Source organism: Ambystoma mexicanum, chromosome 3p, assembly GCF_040938575.1.
Source record: "Ambystoma mexicanum isolate Mex_15411 chromosome 3p, UKY_AmexF1_1, whole genome shotgun sequence".
Classification (NCBI taxonomy): domain Eukaryota; kingdom Metazoa; phylum Chordata; class Amphibia; order Caudata; family Ambystomatidae; genus Ambystoma; species Ambystoma mexicanum.
In genome coordinates, this window is record NC_090925.1 from 932,807,066 (window position 1) to 932,830,991 (window position 23,926).

General features: G+C 47.2%; 1 protein-coding gene across 1 annotated transcript in view; it reads right to left on the reverse strand.

Annotated features, from left to right (window-relative positions):
• The window catches only part of LOC138581134 (arf-GAP with SH3 domain, ANK repeat and PH domain-containing protein 1-like), a 1,625,721-nt gene that overhangs the window by 1,261,359 nt on the left and 340,436 nt on the right, over positions 1-23,926 (reverse strand). Inside the window, exon 2 of the mRNA XM_069652230.1 lies at positions 16,272-16,344. Within this exon, the coding sequence (XP_069508331.1) occupies positions 16,272-16,344 (73 nt within the window). The remainder of the gene's footprint in view (positions 1-16,271; positions 16,345-23,926) is intronic.

Here is a 23,926-nt window from a genome sequence, read left to right on the forward strand (position 1 = left end):
AGAGCCTTCTTAGGACTCACGGGTTATTACCGCAATTTTATGGCAGACTATGGCACCATAGCTGCTCCTCTGACTGCCCTCACAACTCCGAAGAAACCCAAGAAGGTAACTTGGACTGACGAGTGTGAGAAGGCCTTCAATGGCTTGAAAGACTCCTTGTGCCAGGCCCCTGTGCTCAGGGCCCCTGATTATCAAAGACCTTTTATCGTGCAGACGGATGCCTCTGACACTGGGATAGGAGCTGTACTATCACAAGTAGATGAGAAGGGTAAGGAACACCCTATCGGTTTTATTAGTCGCCAGCTTAAGGACAGAGAGCTCAGATGGTCCACGGTAGAGAAAGAATGTTTCTCTGTTGTGTGGGCCCTAAGGAAGCTGCGGCCCTACCTCTATGGGACCCACTTCACTGTGCAGACTGACCATAAGCCGTTAAAGTGGCTAATGAACATGAAGGGGGAGAATCCAAAGTTGCTTAGGTGGTCCATAAGTCTACAAGGCTTCGACTTCACTATTGAGCATAGGCCAGGTGTCCAACATAGCAATGCTGATGGGTTGTCCAGAATGTTTTACCGACCTGAACAAGAGACTCATCCAGGGGTGGATTAGTTCCCCCTGTCCATAGTCTGGGAGGGGCGAGTGTTAGGAAAGATTTCGTTATTGTAGGGAACTTTCCTTCCATGTGGCAACCCCTAAACTTTTTGCTATTGTTTTCAACCTGTTTTCTTGACTTTGCCAGAGAAGTGCAGCCTTCTGCTGTACTCCTCTGGGCTTTCGCTCCTTTCTTACGGGGAAACTGACATGCCCTTAAGACAGTCAGTACCGGGGAACGCTGTTTCCCGTAGTTTCTTTTATCGTGTCGCCATTTTAGTGCAACACGACACAAGAGGGCACTGTAAGCTAAGTTACAGCTCTCTTGGGTCTCTAGCCTTCTACAGACCCTAGACACTCTTATAGGATGGTTTTTGAATCGGTGCAAGTCATTCAGGGACTGGGCTGGTGGCAGCGATCATTTGGTTTATTTTGAGCTCCTTTTGCCGTTCTGAGCACGTTTTTGCCGCGAACACAAAAGGGTGGCCCGGCTACACAAAATGGCCGGACCACGAGGCTCCTTTGTCTAGTCCACTGTCCGTCTTGCTCCCTTTACCTTCCCCCGGGTCAGGCGACCCGGGGCCTTCCTTATTTGGGCATGTAGTTTCCCGCGAAACACGGTTGCTTTCGCGGGCTTCTACATGTCGTTTGAGTGCCCCCAGGATGTGGGATGGGCTGTCTGGTCCCAATACACATCCTGGGTGCCAGAGAGTCTAGGGTGGTGTGAATGCCTGGGACCACTGTGGTCCGTGATTGGTCCACGTATGGTATGTGTGTTGATGAGCGGATCTCCCATTGGCTCCCCTCCGTTTTGGCGCGAAGGGAACCGTGGATAAGAGGGAGCTGGAAACACCACTACCATGTCGATCTCCTGAGTTCTTACGAACCCAGGGATACAGGAGCCAAGTATCCTGCGAAAACGAGGCTGGACCGAGGAATCGCTGGTGACCCCCTGAAGAACTTCTGCTCCTCATTGCTGTCGTCCGGTGAAGCCCTTTCCACCTAAGATCGAACAAGAAGGCCTGTACTGGCGCTTCGACCTATTGGAATAGCAGGACCAGCTATTCCCGGCACCTTCATCAACTCCTGCTGTAAGCCTTCGGAAGTGTCTCTGGGCCATCCAGTTGACTGACCAGCTTACTAAGGAGGCCTGCTCTGTAATCGCCGACAGGTTGGGTGGTATTCTGAGTCCGGGGCATGCTCACACGCTTCGTTTGCTTAGCAGTCCTAAGCTAGAGGTGAGCAGTGCTCGTTTGGCTTGAATACACCCGGCCGTTCCGTTGCCCTGCTGTGGCGACAAAACTGTGCTTGTTTCTTCGATCGGGACGTCTTTTTACTCTGCACGACGACGAGACATTCCCTGCTCTTCAGAACCTGCCAGAAGCTGCATCTATCGAGGAGAAGCTCGGGCCTGCTTGCTTCGGGGACCGGTGAGTAGATTAGCTAGGATCTGGTCGCCCTCCTGCAGTGCCCTTTGCTTTTCCCCGCTGTGAATACAGCACCCCTTGTCCGTACTCGCGCCCTGCTTCTGCCTCACAGTGGAGGCTGCGCTAGAGTCGCGGACCGTGTTCTCCTTCATTAGAGCTCCCTACAGAGCTGTTCAACGTCCTCCGAAGAGCTTCACCTTCTGCCCATTGGCACCGGCGTGTGCAGGTACTTTTGAGCGCTAGGCTCCACTCTTCGTAGGGATTGGACTACCATCTAGTTAGGGGCCTCAGAAGGCGGACATATCACACGCATTGGTTCGCACTGCCTGTTTTCCTTCCCCTGCAGGTGGATAACATATTTCGTGCTGCTAATGCTGTGAAACTGTGTATTCTGTATATATATTGGGTGGATAGTGTATGTGTTGGTTTAATATCGTTGTATGTTGCTGCTTTTACTGTGGTTATTAGTTTCAAGGCCTTATAATAAATGTGTATCTATTTTTGATCTAAACAACTGTTTGGAGTAGTTTGTAAGCGCTCTTGCTTTGTGTGCTCATTGCGGGCTTTCAGTCACCCTCACCCCTCTTGAGACCTAGTCTTGACCGCCGCGATCGCTACCTTGATTGGTCTGGCTTGTCCAGAGGTTACCCTGTTCCAAGTAATTAGGTTGGCCTTCTGAACCTCTGCGCCACCAGGACAGAGTTCAGAAATCCGTCTTAACACCAGGCATGTCACTTGATTGATGCATGGAGACAAACTAACCAGAACCTAAGAGACTAAACGTTCCACTCCGCTGTACACAAGACCAGCTCACGTATCGATTACCTTATGGTTTCAGCACAAAGCCCATTCCAATGAGGACCCGGTCATATCCTTTTCTGACCACTCAATGGTGACACTTGAGTATACCTTACCTAAAGCTAAGCCAGTCATGGTTCCATGTAATAAGGTCGCCTCAAAAATCTTGCCATGGGAGGGCCACCGGGGAGCGCAGGCGTGATGGCCGCCTGATCGTTCGGCTCCCCTGAAGCCCCGAGAGATTTGTGGAGTAAACTGTGATAAAAGGAACGTTATCCTCCTATAAAGGCTGAAATCAGGTGGGGGAACTCCTGGGGACTCCGGAGATACCTTCCCGAGCCTTGGGGGTGCCCGGGTCCCCGAGATATTTGACTTGGAGCATCCGCGCTTCCCCTCCCCCCCTCTGGGCCCATGCCGCACGAGGTAAAGCTCCGTGGCTGGGCCCCTCCTCTCCGCGGATGAGCGCTGCGCCGGGGTCAATCTGAGGAATCGACACCCTGCGCCTCTGCCGGCATCACTGAAAGCTCGTGGGAGCCCATCTGAAACTGGGGCCCTCGTACGTGGGGGCCTCCCCAGACGAGCCCACCTTCGGCTCCCGTGCGGCGGTTCTGGACATTAGTACGCCCCGGGCCTACACGGCCAGAACCCGGCCTGCCGCACACACGTCTGTGTATCTCGACCCGGGCCGTCGCAGGAGCGCGCCCGGGCCCCCTCCTCTCCTCGCCCCCCAGGCGTTGGGGAACATCTTCGCAACAATTACCATAAGGACTCCCCCCGGCTGCTGCTGCACCACAACTCTTAGAGGCCTACACCGAACAGGCCCGGGCCGACGCAGGAGCGCGCCTGGGCACCTCTGCAAGGCGCCGGGCCCATCGTGGGGTTTGCCGCCCTATTGATGGGACTACCACCCCGGCGACCTTTGAACGCACCCATCGGCCCCACGTCAGAGCAACCGTGAGTAGTGGCCGTCGGGGGGTTGGGGTGCGACCAGCCCGTCCTAACCACCACACCTCATCGGAGTTGGCGTGGAACTGGGGGACCATCTCCCCGAGCCCCGGGGGGAGACCTCGAGGAACCACGAAGACCTAGAGGGGGAGACACCCCATGAGTTGAAAGAAACCCTGGCAAGATACCAATTCACTCCCCGAAAACAAGAGATGGAGACCAACCCGCCGTCTACGCCAACCCCAACATGAACACCATGCAGAGCAATATCCAGACAATCCTAGACGAAATCAGGGGGATGAGAACGGACATGGGTGCCAAGCTGGCCGACCTCACCGCCAAGGTCTCCACGTTGGAGGACAGAATGGAGGGGGTAGAGAATAACCAGGCGTCCACCGTCTTCCTAGAGGCTCAGATGGAGGCAAGGTTCAAAGAGATGCAGCGGCGTGAGGGAGAGCTCTGCTTCAAAGTGGACGATATGGAAAATCGTGAACGGAGATGTAACCTGAAATTCTTCAGCCTGACGGAGGTGGAGGGGGAGACCCAGACCGGCATGGAGGGCAAAGTGCAGGAGATCATTTGGATTGTTTTGGGAACTGACTCCGTAGAAACCATCCTGATCGACAGGGTTCATCGAGCCAGTGGAGGCGGTAGGGCCCAACGCTCCGTGCTTGCGAAGTTCCACTATTACAGAGAAAAAGCGAAAATACTTGAAAGAGCTAGAAACCTAAGAGAGATACAATTCGACAACTCCAGGGTGGCAATCTACCAGGACCTGTCCGCCCTCATGCTACAAATGAGAAAAAAATGCGGTCCGATCACTAGGTGGCTCCAGGAGAAGGGTGTCCGGTACCGCTGGGGACACCCATTCTACCTGTCCTTTGAGTGGCAAGGGGAAAACTTTCAGATCGTTACAGAAGAAGACATCCAAAGAGGCATCGACAAACTGATCGGGGTCCCTCCGGGGCCCTCGGGGGAGAACAGCAGACCCGACAGAGGCCTGAGCCGGGCCCCACGGGGCCCTGACCACAGCCAGGGGAAACACAAAGTGAAGGGCACCCGGAAATTCAGAAAAACCAGGCACCCCTCGGAGGGACGTGGAGGACCCGCATGATTACGGGACAGAGGAGAAAAGAAAAGGAATGCAGTGCCGATCTGTTGTGCTTCATTCGCTCACTCGCCCCGAGTGGCCGCCGGCGAATTGAGGAGAAGCATTTGTTCCACTTTTGCTGACGCCAAAGCATGCGTGTTGGATCCGAGTGACTGAGAGGGAAGGGGAGAAAGTTAAGAAATGTGATGTTGTTGTGTTGTATTGCATTTGACCGCAGGGTCCTCACGGGCCCCTTCATGTTTGAGGCGATTTATGTTGTGTTGTGATGTTGCCACGGTTGGCGAGGCTTATGCCGAAATTGAGGGTTGAAGGTTTCGGGTCCCACCTGTCTGAAACACGGAGTGGTGTTGTTCACAGTTGTCGGAGGGTGGCCAGGTGCATCCCCGAGGCCTTCGAAGACCCCTCCAACTCACATTGGAAGCTAGTTCACGGTTGGACCCAGCCCCTATGAGACACGCAGCGGGAGTAGAGGGGACTGGGGTGGGGGAGGTCTTGTTGAGGGATTGGACTCCGACTAAACCTGTAAAATGTTCGTATGGGTATAACTTGGAGGGTACGATCCACACTATTTATCTCTCGGGGCCCAGGCAGTGGCCCTGGTGGTTCGTTGACTTAACCCGAAGTATGTCGGGAGATGGAGACGGACGCCTACCAAAATGGGTAAGGGAAATGGGGAACCGGGGAGGGGCGAATGGAGGGGGGAAGAGGAAAGAAATAGGGAATGCCACGCCATGGTTCTGGGGTTCAAGCCAACAGATGATAACGGGGGCACTCACTGAGGTTTCACAGGGCAAGGATAGCGATGACCATGGTTGAAGGTCGGATCGGTACGCTCAACGTTAAGGGTCTCAACTCGCAGAACAAGCGGTCTCTCACGAGTAACTTATTCCGCAAACAGAAATTACTGGCCCTCTTCCTACAAGAAACCCACTATAGAAGGGGGGCCGAGTCAACGATAAAAGGAAAGGAGATAGGCAGAAACTTCTGGGCCTCGCACAAATCCTTTAAGAAGGAGGGAGTGGGTATCCTCTTGGGTAAATAGCTGCATCTCACCGATGTAGAGACGAAAAGGGGCTTTGGAGGCAGATTTCTTGCGATCAAGGGGTTAGCCCAGGGGGCACGTGTCACACTTGCCACAATATATGCACCCAACGCCGGCCAAGTCAAATTTATCCGCAGGGTCCTTGGGGTCATGGACGGGTGGGCCGAGGGAGCCACAATCCTGGCCGGAGACTTCAATCTCATTACAGACCCCCATCTTGACTGGTGGTCGGCCAAAGGGACGGGACCAAGAGCCCCCACAAAGGATAATCTTGCCTTGAGGGACCTCCTACAAGAATACTACTGGGTTGATGTATGGCGCAAATGCTGGCAAACCCCTGGGGGTTACACGTTCTTTTCCCCTCCCCACCAAACATACACTAGAATTGACTTGCTGCTGGTCTCGGAGGAGGGAGGGGGAGAGGTTGGAAACCCTACAGTTGAGTCTGTGACCTGGTCAGATCATGAGCTCCTCGTTATGGAATGGCGGTTGCAAGCCACAGTGAAATCACGTAGGTGGGGCTGTAACGATACCCTCATGAGGGACCAGGTGTTTAGGGAATTCCTTAGGAACGAAATAAAAGCCTTCTTCCTATCGAACGACACTGGGGAAGTCCCAATGGTTTCAATCTGGGAGGCAGCGAAGGCCACCTTCAGGGGTCTCCTTATTGCAGAGGGTTCGAGCAAGAAGCGAGAGAGGGCCCTGATAGAATCCAGACTCCGGAAAGACCTGCGGGCCATGAGGGCACAGCTCACCAAGGGAAACATAGACCGCGAAAACCTCCTGAGTGAAATGAGAGAGAAGAGGCGAGCCCTGCATTCAATCCTGATTGTAGAGGTAGTTAAAAAAATGAGATACACGAAGCAGAGATACTACGAGAGGGGCGACAGGGTTGGAACTCTTCTGGCAAATAGGCTGAGGGGAAACAGGGCGGACAGACACATAGAAAAGGTCAAGGACAGGGCGTGTAACACCCAGATAAAAACTGAACACATAGCCGAATCATTCGCGTCCTTCTATAGGGCCCTCTATACTAAACAAGAGGGTGAATCTATGGATGAAATTCGAAAATATCTTGAAGACCACCCCCTACCCAAGGTCACAGACCTAGAGAGAGAGACACTGGACAAGGAGATAACGGAGGAGGAGGTGGAAGAGGCCATCAAAAAGCTTAAAATAGGCAAGACCCTGGGGGAAGATGGGTACACAGTGGATTTCTATAAACCATTCCAGTCTGAACTAACCCAACCACTGACCAAATTATTTAACCAAATCAAAACCTCAGAAACCATTCCACCGACATTCCTGCAGGCCATAATCACAGTTATCCCTAAGCCGGGCAGAGACCCAGCGGAGTGTGGCTTATAGAGGCCCATCTCGTTCCTGAACACAGATGCCAAGATCTTCACCAGGATCCTGGCGACACGTCTAGAAAGGTGTCTCCCCCGGCTGATCCATCCCGATCAGGTAGGCTTCGTAGTAAATAGACAAGGAGCGGATAGCATGCGCAAAACCCAGCACATATTGAGCTCAAATGGAGTGAAATCCGACGGTGCCCTTCTCCTATCTCTAGACGCGGAGAAGGCGTTTGACAGGGTGAGCTGGGCCTTCATGGAGGGGGTTCTGTCGTCCTTGGGGATGGGACCCAGGTGGCGGGGATGGATGACGGCCCTCTACTCCCGCCCTTCCACTAAAGTGGTGGTCAATGGAAGAGAGTCAGAGTCCTTTCCTTTAGAGAGAGGCACAAGACAGGGATGCCCATTGTCCCCCCTCATATAAGCCCTGGTGATGGAACCTTGGGTTATAGCAATCAGGACTAACGATCAGATCCAGGGTATTAAGATGGGGGAACTGACTACAAAATAACCCTGTTTGCCGACGATGTCCTCCTGTACCTCTCTAAACCATCCCAATCTGTCCCATAGGTGTTGAATAGTCTGGAGCGATATGGTTCCCTGGCAGGCTACAGGGTCAATGTAGATAAATCAGTGGCGTTCCCGGCAGGCCAGCTCAACGAGACCGAGAGACAATACATCGATAACCTTCCGTTTTGTAAACAAATAGATGGACTCTCTCACCTGGGGATCCAAATTCCATCAGACCTAGGGGATCTCTTCAAAGTAAACTACCCGCCCCTATGGAGGTCGATCAAACACGACCTGGGATGCTGGTCAAAATCCGGCCTCTCATGGATGGCTCGCCTCAACTCCATCAAAATGGTAATCCTCCCCAAATTCTTATATCCGTTTCAAATGCTGCCAACCCAGATACCGAACCCATTTCTCCTGGAGATCAAGCGGGCCCTTCTCTGTTATCTATGGGCCGGTAAATCCCATAGAATTGCTTACGACACTCTCACAAGACCCAAAGATGAGGGTGGAGTTAGTTTCCCCAATCTTGACACCTATTATAAGGCGTCACAATTGCACGTCCTTGTTGACCATTTGATGACTGGCCCAAAGAAACAATGGGTAACATTGGATAACACACTCTTCTCGCCGGTCACATTGGACGAGTGGCTATGGGTCCCCAAGACATCCATTCCAAGAAGGGTTCTGAAACATCCAGTGTTGGGAGTGCTGTGGTCCATTTGGAAGGAAACCTGAGATGACTCACAACGTGGCCCTCACATTTGAGCTGCATCTGGGCTGCGCCACTTTGGGAAGGGATCAACGAACCACTAGCCTTCCAGCAATGGTATGAGGTGGGTCTTTGTAGGGCCGGACAGCTTTGGGTGGATGGGGTGTTTATTTCTCTTGGTGACTTGAAGGACGCCCTGGGCCTCCCTAACCTCTCCCCCTTTCGATATCTACAGCTCAAGGGTGCCCTTACCGAGAGCAGATGGGGAGACACACTTAGGCGGGACCTAACCGATTTTGAGAAATTCCTCATAACACACAAAGGTACCAAGGGGGTTATATCGCGGCTTTATAGATTTTTGCTGTTCTCTACCCCACGGGACCCCCCATCTTCCCAAGTACAATGGGGGAAGGACCGAGGCACCCCCATAACGGAAAAAAGATGGACCAAGATCTGTAGGCAGGCACACCGTTCCACAACTGCACCCCAATACCGCCACCAGGCCCTGAAGTTGACACAGATGGCACTAACCCGCAGAAAGGATTACAAGAATGAGAAAAGGTTACGACCCCCACTGCTGGAAATGCCATGTTGAAAAGGGAGACTATGTCCATATGTGGTGGAAGTGCCAGGTGGCACAAACCTACTGGAGTGAGGTCCTGTCATGGATAAGGGAAGTGGACGGAATGGTGAGAACTCTGTCCCCCTGGCTGGTGTTGTTCGGTATTGAGGTTGAGGGGGGCACCAAGGTGAAACACGACCACATGTTGCAGGTCATGCTAGTCACGGCTAGATGCTGCTGGGCCCAAAAATGGAAATCACCCGGACCTCCTGGGGAGGGGGAGTGGGTAGCGAAAACACAGGCAATCTACGATATGGAGTATTTGACCCACCTGATCGATGAATCCAAATTAACATCGAGGCCCTATGGCTGCCATTTTTTGATAAATACGGGAAAATAGCCTGAGGCATGAGTAACCATCTCAGACGGTTCTCTTGATGGGAACAATACTATCGGGGCAACCCCTTTGGAGTGGGAAGAGATCGATTGTTACAGGAAATGTGACTCTTATATGTTGGACCTTGTTTTTTGAGCACTGTTTCTCTTTTGGAAGCAACCCTATGCTCGCATTGCATCCTCAGATGATGTGCTGGACACTGTTGTTGTTATCGATCATTAAACCATGGCGTGGGATAGGGGGGGCGGGAGATGGGGGTGCGGGGGGGTAATTGTGACCTCACTTTGATACATATCGATGTTTGCATTATTTTTTTAATTATGTCATAATTGTAAAACTCTAATAAAACCAAATCTCGCCATGCAAAAATATAGCCGAAAAATTGCCGTTTTTTGTGGCGACATTATTGCATAGAACATGCGGGGGACACCCCTGCAACCCCCAAACTTTTTGCCCCTTTCCCCACATATATGGTCACCCATATAATATCGCTGTGACCTTTTCCCGGCGATATTATTTACGGCGACCATATATATGGGGATAATATACCTGACACCCCAGTCATGCGTCACTGGAGATTTAAAACAGGCTCATTGTCGGACCCGGTGTTTGCGAACGAAGTGCAGCAAGAAATCACATAGCTCCTGGAGGTAAACCAAAATTCCGTCGAATCCGCAGGCACACTGTGGGAAACGTTGAAATGCTATGTACGAGACGTCTGTATGGCAAAAGAGAATGGCATTCTGAAATTGTTGGACGCGAACTAGCAATCAGCGAAGAGCGACTAACGGAGCTTGAACGGAAGCGCACCATGTCCGACGATCCGCAATACCAAGCTGATTTAAAAGAAGAGTTGTTAAAATTCAATGAATCAGCCACGAGAGAACTAAAATTCCTCGGCCGCAGACACCGAGTCCGGCAATATGGTGAGGGCTAAAAACCAGGCACCCTGCTAGCACATCTGATAGCGCTCGACAGAGTACCAACTCGAGTGGAGCGGATCCGAGATTCTCAAGGAACCCTGGTGTACACTGAAGAGGACATCCTAAAGGTGTTTCACACATTTTACCAGAATCTATATAGCTCCAAGCATAGCTTACGCCCCGAGGTGCTACAAGACTACTTAAACGATGTAGAACTCTGGGTAATCAGCGAACTCAGGGAACCACTAAACCAACCCATATCGGCAGAAGAGATCACCTCAGCCATCAAAAACCTCCCAAACACTAAGGCCCCAGGCCCAGATGGCCTTACAGGCGAATTCTACAAAGCCTTTGCAACCACCATAGCCCTGCTCCTATTACATGTCTATGAAGAGGCCTTAGACCGTGGAACACTCCCATCGACGATGCACAAGGCCAATGTCATCCTTTTACACAAGATAGGTAAACCCCCAGACGACTGTGCCTCCTATAGGCCAATTTCCCTGATCAACCTGGATAATAAAATACTAGCCAAAATTCTAACAAGGCGACTACTCCCCCCTCATGCCCGCACTGGTGCTAGATGATCAGGCAGGGTTCATCCCAGGCCGTAGCACAACGCATGGCATTAGAAGGCTGTTTGGTGTCATAGAGGCACTAGACCCATCACAACAAGCAATAGCTGTCCTACTCGAAGCAGAAAAAGCATTCGACTCTGTCGAATGGCCTTTCATGTTTGCAGTCCTGAAGCGAATGGGACTGGGGAATTTCTTCATAAAACTAGTTTTGCTGCTCTATAATGACCCCTGTTCCTTCATCACCCTGGGTAACACGAAATCTGCTAGCATAAAACTTGAACGGACTACCAGGCAAGGCTGTCCCCTGTCAGCACTTATCTTTTATTTAATAATGGAACCCCTAGCCTCGCAACTGCGGGCCCAACAACTTCACAGAGCCCTTATCTTTGGACCCCACAAATTAGTCCTCTCACTCTATGCTGTCGATGTAGTCCTATTTGTACAAGATCCCGAAACCAATCTTAACCCAATAATGAGCGAAGTGATCAAATTCAGTAACATCTCCGGTCTCAAGACCAATCACTCCAAATCAGTGATTTTCCCCCCTAACACGACAGACCACTAAATTCGTAGATGACCACGGGTTCAAGTGGGAAGACTCCCAGGTTCGTTACCTGGGCATCCACATGTCCCTCAACTATAGCGATATATATATATATAATGACAACTACGGGCCGACACTGAAATCACTCCAAGAACGCATACAGAGATGGAAAACACTACCACTAACACTTTGGGGTAGAGCCTCCCCTTTTAAACTTACGATTCTCCCCAAGCTTCTCTACCTATTTACAAATATACTGCTACTTCTCCCACAGGCCTTCTTTAAAAAAGTTAAGAGCATTATTCTAGAGCTGCTATGGGCAGGGAAACCGGCAAGAGTAGCTTACACAACCTTAACATTACCAACGTCTCACGGTGGCCTGGGCACTCCCCGATATGGAGAGATACTTCTGGGCAGCTCAGGCGCAATTCCTGAGCCACTGGTACACCACACACTTCATTCGTCCGCACGTACAAATAGAACGAGCCCTAGCTTCACCTAACTTACTACGGGCAGTCATCATCGACCACATGCCAATACCCCAAAACACAATGAATACCGTCCTCTCCACCTACGCAATCTGGAAAAAACTAGCACGAAAATATAATGTACAAATCAGATTCTCCCTTCTGCTGCCAATCAGGTTCATCCTGGGTGCCCCTCTAACAGCTGAGAAGGTGTTCCACCAATGGCCCGATAAAATTAATGTCCAATCCTTTGGTGACCTCTACCCTGATGGTACATTCTTAACCCCCCGGACAGCCAGAAAGAGAGGAGGTGACTCGTTGCTCGACATATTCATGTACTTTAGGCTACGCTACACCCTGCAGTCACTGTTCCTATAATTCCCTCAACAACCAGAGACATAGGACCTCTTACACAACACGATCCAGGCACAAGGAGAAGGAAGGTTAACTTCACTAACATATAAATCCCTGCTAACAGATACTGTGACTATAGACACTCGAACGAAAGAGCGCTGGGAAAAAGCCATCCAAACCAGGAGCCCAGAAGAAGACTGAATCGATATCTTGCGGCAAACACAGAAAGTGGCAATAAATACACGCTTTAAGCAAATCCAGTTCAACTTTATACACCAAACCTACTTCACCCCAGCCAAGAAACACAGACAACACCGAGAGTCACCAGCGCAATGCGAGCAGTGTAGTGCCCAGACAGCTGACTTCTTCAACCTCGCCTGGGATTGTCCCGTGGTCGCTCAGTTTTGGTCCCAAGTCCAACAAACAGTAGCAGCAATAATAGGCGAAGAACTAGTACTGCTTCCCTTCGTGGCCCTCCTCAGTTTGACCAAATACTTACATCCCTCAATAAGAAAATTGGCAGCTCTTCTATTGGTTCTGGCACGCAGGAGGATTGCCATGTCATGGGGATGCGGACCTGCCCCCTCTCTGGCAGCTTGGAAAAAAGATATCCTATACTGCCAAGATCTAGACACCGAATGTCTACGAACGCTCCCATTACACGCACGCCCACCAGATATCTGGGGCCCCTATGTGGCATACCTACTTACGACTACAACAGACTCAGACTCAGAGGAGCAAACTGCATGAAGGTCTGAATAAAATATAGACTATTCCAAAGAGCTGCCATTCACGAACTATCAAGGAGGGGAGCATGTTACTACAATACACTTACACATAATGGTGACACGAGTGGGCTAGATGGAGGAGGGGATGGGCTGTGAGGCACTGGGGTTATTGCTGCACACAATCGGTGCATGTTTGTGTAATGTGATGTATACACCCAAAAATAAAGTTTAAAAAACAAACCTGGATACTGTCCAGACTTTAAGGCACTTACTGGTTTGAATGTCTGGCCTCAATTGATATGAGAACAAAATACTTGGTCCGTTTTTTTGTAAGGAGTATTGTTTGCTCCGTAGATAATGTCTGGGATAGGGTAAATGCAGGTAAGGAAACTTATTAACCACAGAACTATTGAGAATTTGAAAGATCTAGGATTCTTTTATATATGGAAGAATGAATTGATTTCTTAATTCGGACTGGTCTCTTCACTGATGATTGTACGTTTTTATTTTATTTTTACTGATTGTCTTATCTATGAATTTGTCTTTTTGCTGATGATTTTATGGTTTTTATAGAATGTGGTATATACGAGTGTCCTATATAAGAATTTACATATTTTAACGATGATTTCTAAACGGTAACTGCAAGGTTAATGGATTTTACTTCTTTATATGAATATGCCATCTATCATTTGGTTCTGCACGAATTTGCACATCTTAATCATGATCTGTTTATTATGCTTGTATTTTTTTGTTTGATTGTAATGATTTGAAAGATCAGATTTTGATCAAAGCAAATTAAATAAAACATTTTTTTTTTTTAAATCAAGCATGGAACCATCATTGCCGAAGTAAAAAAGGTACAATATTTAACCCAGAATCGAACCATGACAGCCAAAGTGAAGAGGGGGCAAGTTTTCACCCAGATTACAATCATCATTGCCAAAGCAAAGAGGGGCCAATATTTGAACAAAACTAGCCATCATTTCAAAAGTAAAGTGGAAGCAATAGTTGAACAAGATAACATCCAGCTTTGCCTAAGCCAAAGAAAGGCAATTGTAAATACACAATGATACTGTTTCCCTGACAGTATACAAAGAGGAAGATTACCTGAAAGGGAGAACGACAATCAGTACTGTGTGGGCCAAAGAGGAACAGTCATAGAAAAAAGGGGAAATCGTTTTCCTAAGGAGAGAAATGTGAATAAGAGATATTGCCAAACGTTAACTGGTGTGGTAGTTGAAAATTAAAGATGGCAGGTGAGAAGCCCACCTTGTACAAAGCCTCAAGGAGGAGAGGAACTTAACCAGAAGTGCAAGTTGAAAACATACAAGTGGAACATACAGCATCAACGTGTATTGTATCCTTATGAAAGACCTTGTGAAATAATGTGTGAATTTCAATGTTGGTGAAAGCCAAAGACTTTCTTTGAAGTTTGAAGTAAGCCACACTGCAGAGTACTTTGTAGTAGTGGTAAGAATGTGTATTCTGGCATGAGACTATACCAGGAAAGGGACTGTTAGTAGTTAGTCCTGGTGGGCTAGTGGACCAGGAAGACATTGAAGTAATGCATTGTGGTGGAAGGGGTTGTGAAATGAAAGTGGAAAGTCCACTAATAGGTTTGATGAACTGTGGTAAAACCATTCTAATAAGCCATTGTTTATGAAAGAGAAGGGCGAAAACAGGTGTTTTTCAAAGCAGTTTGAAGATAACGTTTCTTGATTTATTAAGCAAGAGTTTGTGGAAACCTGAAAATTATACTAAAGAGTGATGAACCTTGTCTGGCAGTGGGGCAATCCAAATGCCAATGAAAAACCCATGAAGTGAAGAAACATTGTGTTGGAAGAAAAACTTGCCTATTTAGAGGAACTTTGTATTGCCTTTGGAACAGAACTGGATAACTGAAAATAACTTTATTGACTGGAACTTTGATTTGGAAAATTCTGATTAATCCTGGGGAAGGGGGAACCGATCCTGGTTACAAGGATGTATAGTTGTAAAGTTAATGTGTTAATCTAACTATTATTTTGTTGAGTTTGAAAAGCCATATGATACCTGTACGATTTTTCTGTATGTAAAAGTGTGAAGAACAGATACCTTTTGATGTTAAAGTGGTTTTCTTTTAGTCTTGGTTTCATAGGAAGGGAAATCCTTGTTAGGTTAGGGAAAGCGAGGTGTTTATCACACCCATATAATTTTAATAAAATGGATACTAGTGAAAAACCTCAATCCAGTTGTCCACCTCACATTTTTGACCTCTCACAGAACCCACAAAATACTGACAGGAACCAACTGGGACTTCACTAAAGGGACCTTGTGTCAGGCTCTTTACTCCAGTCTCTAGAGCTGCTCTTTAGATTGTCCTCGTACTCCTTAAGCTTAGTTAATGTGAGCACCCTTTCAGCAAGCAGCCTGCATCAAAACTTCAAACATCACATCCAGCCCTCTTCTGCTTGAGAGAGCAAAGCGCTGTGATAATTTTTATGGCCACAGATAACTTTCACTTGGCCCCTTCCCTACCGCAGGTCAAGCTGGTGCCATCAATCCCCAGCCATGCCCTAACCTCCCATCCTACTGACAAGCTGCATACCAAACTAAGCTCTTTCTTGTACATATTATTACTGTAGATTGTAACCTCACCAGTGCTGAATATCGCTGAGGGTTTAGGTTTGCGAGGTACCTTGCAACCCTATGAAACCCTCAGCCATATTTGGCGCTGGTTGTGTTGTACACAGGTGCTTTGTTACTCTATTAGAAACATACTTAACTCGTTCTAATTTTTACATTTCCCTTTGTCTGTAAATTACATATTCTATCACCTAACATCGCTATGAATTATTTTGCCTCCTAAAACTGCAGTGATTTGTATGCCTTTTCTGCCTTATCCCATCGTTTCTTGCAGGGCTCAACCTTCAGCTCAGCTCAGCGAGCTAACACAATAGGAGAACCAAGCTTGGTAGACCATACCGGCTTTCCTTAGGCCACCTCCAGGTGGTGTGGAAGCTTGGACACCATGCATAGGAACCTATAATCTCTATTCCACTTCTACAACCTTGTCACAAGTGGATAATCATCAATTAGGGAAATGGATGCATGAATGTAACATGGCATAACTTACAAATATGCCAGTCATGGCAGGAATAATTAGAAAGAACATGTATTTTGTTAGTAAAAAGTGCAGCAAATCAGCTTTACTTTAAATAGTAGTGTAACAGATTGGCGACTCTTACCTTGTCCTGATAGGTGCTTTGCTTTAGCGGCTTTCTTCATTTTTTGTAACACTGCACGATCCGAATCCAGTGCCTAGAAGCCACAAAACAAACATGTTTGATAATAACGAAAAGAAACATTTTTAGAATTAGTAACCTACTGGCCAACTTTTTATCAGGTTCTGTATTGTATATTTTCATTGTGTTTGGTTCTTAAGCTTTCCCTGTGACAAACATATATATATATCATAGAACCAGCATTTACTGCTCAAACGTTAAGGTAAGCTCGGAGCATCACTGCAAATGGCAAAATCATATTTCTTACGATTTTGGCACCGGCCATGAACTTGCCCATAACTTTTTTTTTTTTTTTTTAAGTTCTTTGACCAACTTCACAAAAAACATTCATCTTCCATGAGCATTTTTTATCGCGGTCAATCACAGGTTCAGAGAAAATTACCAATCAGAATGACATCAGTAGCAAAGTAGGAGCTATCTGGGCATGGATTTTTGAAAGGGTGGTGTTCACCCATTCAGTGGTTACCTAAATAAAACAGTGTTTAAAGGTATTCCCCCATCCATCAGATGTGTGCATTTCTTGTCAGCTGCAATGACTAGTTTGACGAATTTGGGGCGGAAAACATTGAATGCACCATTCAGGAGTCTAGGTTTGTGAAGCCATTTCAGATTCGAGAGTGTGCAGGACAAAAAGAAAATATTATCAGGGTTCTTATTATTATTAGGATATTTACTGAGCACGGATGTAGCTTCGGGAAGCAATAGAGCGCTTTACAATCAGAGGGTGAAAAAGAAAAAGAAATATCATGCAATTGATCGACCACAGGATGCAGGTGGGGTGATAAAACAAGGTTAGGAACTATTGGTATGATTTCTAAGAAATTACTATTTTTGGCAGGATAGGTATATCTGAGAATCCTTGGTTAAAAAACAGGAATACCTACGTGTAGTGGAAAAAAGGGCAGATAGGGCTCTCTTGCAGGAGTTTTAATGTGGCGTTAAGCCCCCGTTCCAAGGGCAGGAATGGGGGTAATGGCCCGGCAGCCCAAGTTAACGGTCCAAGCGAAGCAAGGGCCATTAACAATGGCTCTGGGCAATTACCCCTCCCCCCCTTCCAGCACTTGGGACAGGGGCTTAACACCATTTGCACCACGGACTACCAAAGTGGTAACGCAGGGTGCTAAAATAAAAAAGGATTTTCCTTCATTCAACGAGAAGCCATGCACGTCCTGTTGAACCAAGGACAATCCTTTATAAAGATGGCCGACATGGAAAGGAAAGGCAGGACTACGTATGGAGCCCCTCTCTTTCCATGGCAGCCTGCGGGAGGCAACGGGAAGGAGTGGATGTGCCGGTGGCAACAGAAATATGGTAAGTAGGAGTGTGGGGAGAGAGTAAAAAAAAAAAAAAAAAAAAAGAGGAGGAGGGTAGGGGGAAAGATGGCAGTGTGGGAGCCGGCCGTCAGGCGGCATGGAACTCAGTCTTTCAACGGTGGTTCAAGCCCGCGTTCATAGCCACCTGATTGGTTGGCACCCCCCGCCAAAGTGCTGATGTTGCTTGAGTGTGATTTTGACTTTTACAGCCACCACCTTTGATCCGTGGATCCAGCAGAACCACTGGATACAAGGGTCTAACACGGACCTTCCAAAATAAAATTGAAAAACACCAGGTGGAGCATAACGAGTCCGAGCCCAGATCACAGGTAGAGGGGCAGATCCTTTTAACAAAATATACTTTGGATTGCCAGATCCGAAGGCAGAAAAAAAAAATTAAAATCCAAGAAACAAGAAACGAAGTAGACTTGAATAATGCAAAAAGGGTGAGGTGAATTGGGTGTAAATAAGCGTAGACCGTAGGCTGTCCAAATTGCTTCATTTCTTGAGAGGCCTATTGAAGAGATCCACTCTACTGAGGTGCAAGACTTATTAGAGATGCCGTTTGCCATTCTCCAGAGGTGCACGTCCCTTCAGATATGCACCTCAATAACAACCAGATGTTCACTAAAGGGCTGAGGCCCATGTCCGAGTGCTCCGATAAAGGAGTAAGGTGAACTGTAGGTTCTATATTAATTTGCCATTGTTTGGACAATGGAATGGCTCAACATGGTGTAAGCTGCTGCGGTGGATCGACAAGAAATGTGACTTAACAAGTAAAGGTGAAAGGTCTATTTACACACAGGAACTGGTTGGGATAAACACCTATAAGGACTAGGATTTATCTGGAACAGACTGGGAAGTCGCTCCTTCGCACAGGCCTCAAACAAGAACATCAGGTTGGGTAAAATAATGAAGTATCAGGATTCTTTCTTTTCGTGGGGCTATGGTCTCCCCCAGATTCTTTCTGTGAAACACAGTCTCGAGGATTTGGGTTGGGATACATGACTGGTGGGAAAGGATGCTTATGTAAAACAGAACAGGTGCTGCCACTTTAGAATTGGTCTAAATTAACAATGTCAATATGGGGTGAATACAAGTGTCAAGGGTTAACTTCTCAACACATACGTTTAGACATATAGAGAACAGCTGATGCTTGGTTGTAACTCAGTCGCAGAAATATAGTTCACCTTCACATTGTGTGTTAGGTTATGGTCACAGGGACATAGTGACAAGCTTGCTTCTTTGTCACAGGCTCTCCTCGCGTGGCTACAACATACAGATGGCTAATTCTATTCAACTCCAGGGAAATAGTGCCCAGCAGCCACACACCCATGATTAGGGAAGCTCTTTCCACTATTAAGGGACATAGAGCCGTTTTCACTATTTATGTTCTGTCACCCCTCCCTCTTTTATGGGAGTGGGGGTGCCCATCTCACCCTTACAAGGTCGTTCTCACTACCAACAAGGGAGTCCAAACCACTTTACACCCTGGAAAGCCTTGCCACTCATGCCAGGGTTCTCAAGGGAGGTGTGGGGGGCACTCCTGGGAACTTCCTGGAACTTGGTTCCACAGAAACCCAGCCCTTTGTTCCAGGTGCTTCAGGACCCTATCCAGAGTCCCATTCAGCCACTCCTGCTCAGCGGCTGTGACCAGGATCACAGCCCCTTCTGCTGCTCCCTTGGCTCTTCTTAGTTTCTCCTGGTAGTTTCTCCTCCCGTGCATCCTTCACACTCAAATGTCCAGGTCGCACACATTACTAATTACAGTGTATTCATTTTGTAAATTATTTTCTGCATTATGGTAAAATTTGTATGTTCGGGCCCCATTCGATATTTTAATTGACTATCGAAATTAACTATCACTGCCCCCTCAGTATTGCACTGCACGAAATGCATTTTACATGTTATTGATGGGGTTTAAATGTCAATTCAATTAATATCTATTGCATGCTCAAATCTACGTCATCTTTCTTTTATTTCATTGTTAAAGTAATGTGTTGTAATATGAATTTGTATGCTTTGTAAGCTATTTTGATTGATTGACATTACTAACACCTCCCAACTCTAATATTTCTGCCCTTACATGTCTTCCTAAATAGTATCCCTTCTTTAACTCTGTCAGATTGGCCCTCTGTGAGTTAATTCTCGGGAGGATAGCACATGGGCAACGTGCTCGCCTTGGAAGCAAGACTGCACGGAGCAACACAGGTTCCATCCCCGGGTCTGCACTTAGAAACCTCTGGGTATTAAGCGCATTATAAATAACCTATCATATCATATCAATTCCCATTGGGCAGGCCAGATGCTCACCTCTTTTCACCCTCCAACTGTGGATCCAGATGATACAAATCCTAGGAGGCATCTTCTTAGAAGGTGGACATCCCCCACTCTCATCAGTTCTGCATTATCCTGCTGTGAGCTTCCAACTCTGCTCCCAAAGTCCGACCTGCTTTCACACAGGGAAGAGGTGCGGGGAAGAGTGTGGGGTCATTCCTGCTGTCTGCCACCTTCCTTCTTGCCTGTGACTGATTACACAGGGTGATGGTGTTCCCTCATCCCTCAAGGACAGACTCTGACATGTGTTCCTACAGGCCTTTGGATCCATCGTAGAGTTTGCAATAGATGTAGTCCTTCTGGGTGATGTAATGCTTTGGTCCTCAATCTTCACATGCTTGAATACTATCAGAATCACTGGGTCGCACATGACATCACCACTGCTCAAGCCCATAGATTTATGCAGTGGGCAATAACTTCATGGATATGCACAGAGTTGCTAGCGATGGGGCATTGGCCATGCATCATAGGTCGATCTATCCTTGCAGAGTCTAGGCCACATCACTTAGCTAAGGGAACAGCCTTGAAGATGTCTCCCCAATACCTTTCAACAGTCGCACCTCTGGACCCAGATTCCTTCTGCAAGCATAATTTACCAATTGAATCAAACTGTCAAGGAATATTTACAGATTGGCTCGCCTACCACATGCAATATGCAGTAAATTCATCTACGTTCTTCTGGGTTTATGGGTTAAGTGAGAGGCCTTTATAGTCATTGTGGGGTATGTCAGGCATATTTATATCCTTTCTGCTATTTGTGAGAAAGAATCTTCTGCCTGCGAGTTTACTTAAGATCCTAGTGCGTCAACAATACCTAGATTTGAAATGTCTCGTTTTGAGACCACTAGTGGGCACTGGGAGCACGCTGCATCAACATTCGCGCCAAGCCAGGTAAGCCACCTTGAAATACAGACTTTGAGGATCCCAGGTTTTTGACAAAGATTGAAGTGATAAAATAGAGCTCCCTCCACCTAGGAGGAAACCTAAAATGCTATGAGGCTGGTGGAAGACCCAAACTATGCATACAGTTAGGGAGCACCCTGCACCTCTGCCTGAGAACCGGCACACAGGCAGAATGGCAGATGCTGAAACAAACTGCAGAGGTGGAGAAGCATCACCTGCCCCAGGAGCTGCTTGTAGTCCTCTGTTCCTACCCTGCCGGTACCTGGAGATCTGCAAGAGGACCTCAGGGTGACAAGGTGCAGACTTGTACCACAACATCAGTTCACAACCTCTGAGAGAAACTGTAGTCAAATGCCTGTGGGGAGAATAAACCAGGGAGCATTATGCCTGGGCAGACCCTCAGTGGAGTGGGAGGTGTTGAGCAAAGAGTTCCAGGAGGGACTAAGAGAATAACCTCTATTTTAACCAGAGCTCTGTGTGGGCGCTTCCAGGGAGACAGTGAAGGGATTATGAAGGAGTTGAAGAGTTTCTCATCTACAGGTGAATGTGAGGCACACTCATTCTCTGCTGGGAGCGCCACAGAGGTTCTGGGACTAGTGGAAGGTATCCACAACATGTAATGAGGAATCATGCCTAGTCTATGCAGCAGACCTGCATTTTTGGAACTGCGGAACCTGGAATACTAATTTAGGTCGCAGGATTCCTCCCTTTCCTTTATTCCTTACTTACCTTTTTTTATATTTATTTACTTCAAAAGATTTTTTGCTTTATTCAATAAGGTTTTTCTGTGTTTTTTGTTTTTTCTGTTTGCAAATCTATTTTGAATGTATATGTCCTGATGACTTTTTTGACTTCATTGAATTTTGCTTAACCTTTTGTTTTCAAGTTCTTTTCTATACTTGTGTTTAAATTGTCATACTTTCTTTCATGTGATTCTGAGTTTAAGCAATTCTTAGAAAGTAAATATTCTGGAATCTGTTTCATCAATTTATGTACCATTGATGGTTGCTAAAAAATAAAAAACAAAAGATCCCATTAAAAAATCTTTTTTTAAAAAAAAGAAGGAATGTTTTCAGTATTTAGAGTGGCACAAAATAAATGTGATATCCGCTGTTAGGATACACCATAATTAAATTTGATCTAAATTATACTTGATTCTTCTCTATAATAGCATAGTGGATACCATTGGTATAACAATTTTCATATGTCCCAATCCACATTATGCAGACCTTCCAGGATTTTGCGGCATGAAATGGCAAATTTTGCGGCATGAAATGGCAAATTGTGCGGCACAAACCTTTATTTATTGCAGCATTTTTGCGGGACATTTTGTATTAACTGGAGGGTGGAAGATTGCCACATTGCAGGAAATAAGCAGAGTGCAAGGCTACAAGAGAGCCAGGGTATCATTATTAGGTATCGTTTGTATTAATTTAATAGGAAGAGTCCCAGATGTCGCTGGCTTGGCAGAACAGTGTTTGATTTGGCTACATTTCTCGTTTAATGTACATGCCTATTTAATAGTATTAACTAAATTGATCATTATCAATTGTAATGCTGAAAATATTCCCCTTCTATGTTCTCCAATCCCCCAAACACCCACACACCTCTCTCACCAACACACATCTCACCAACTCTCCATTACAACTTACATTCCTTAACCACTCACTCTGTCATACAAATACTCACGTGCTATGTCACACTGTCAAGTCACAATTTGCACTGCCCAGCCCCTGCCACACTCCAAATCATACTCCCAACTCACACCTTACACTCTACAATTCCTCCCGCAATATACAGTCCTTCATCCTTTTGTGCTGCTTCTGCATCTTGCATCCTTTCTCCCATTCTATCGCACTCTTTCCTCATCCTTTTTCCCAATCTGCAGCTCACTGCCTCATTCTGGCCAACCGCTTCCTCTCTGCTTTCTGGCTCACTGACCACATGCTCCCTCTACTTTCTGTACCTCTGCTCGCTCTCAGATTTCTGGCCCACTGCATCACTGCTTCCTCTGCTATCTTGTGCAGCGCTTCCTCCTCTGACCCACTGCTCTCCCTCTGCTTTCTTGCCTATCACTTCACATCTCACCCATCACTCTCCCTCTCTCTCATAGTGTAACCATTTTTTTTCTCTTTTAAATGTAGATATGCTTTAAGGGACTATCCCTACCTCTTTTTTATGTATACTCTTTTTTATGTATGTAGTCTATGCATCAGTTCAGGATATGGAGGGATACCTTCTTGGAAATAAGCAATGCACGAAATGTTCATTTTTAACAAAATGAGAGACTCTGAGCTTTAGCACTGTATGCATATAGGATGACGTCATTCCCCAGACTTTCCAGCTGGAGACTGCGGTGTGGGTCTGCACCAGATGGATGGCAGCCCCCTTGCAGGTCTTGTGGGAAGCGGCAGCCCTCGGTGTGTGCGTATGGAAAGAGGGGAAAGGATGTTTGCTCTTTACCAGGGGAGGAGGGCTTTGACCGCTCTTCATTATCCAGGCTCACTGAGAATAAGGCTAGTGAATTCTAGTAGGTGGCAGGAGCACACTGCATAACCTTTCTTTTAGTGCAATCCCACTTAGCAAGCCCCTGCCTTCCCTGCTGTGAAGAGAAGGGTCCTCTCCACACAAGACTAAGAGCCTAATTCGTGACTAAAAGGGCCCAGCAAAGCTTTTCCCAAGTCAGAAAAGGGGAACCATGTGTGTCCTCAGAACCTTTGGTGGGACCCAGAACAACAGGCACGCTCTAAAGTCTGGACAGAGACTGAAACTACTGCAAAAAAAAAAAAAAAAAAAAGACTAGGAGAGATTGGGGAACCTTCGCCCACAGACCTGCAAATGAGGCCCCTCCATTTCCCCCACAAATGCCCAAAAGAAAGTCAGGCGTTCATTTGTCAAGCGGATCTCGTCTTCCCCTACTTCGCAGTTCGCCTGACTCCAGCCCACCTGAATAGTCCGCCACAGAAGCCGAGACATGGATGGGCCTTGTACTTCAAGCCTTTTAAAAGTTTAACTTTCTTCAGAGGTTTCAACCACTCAGCAAAC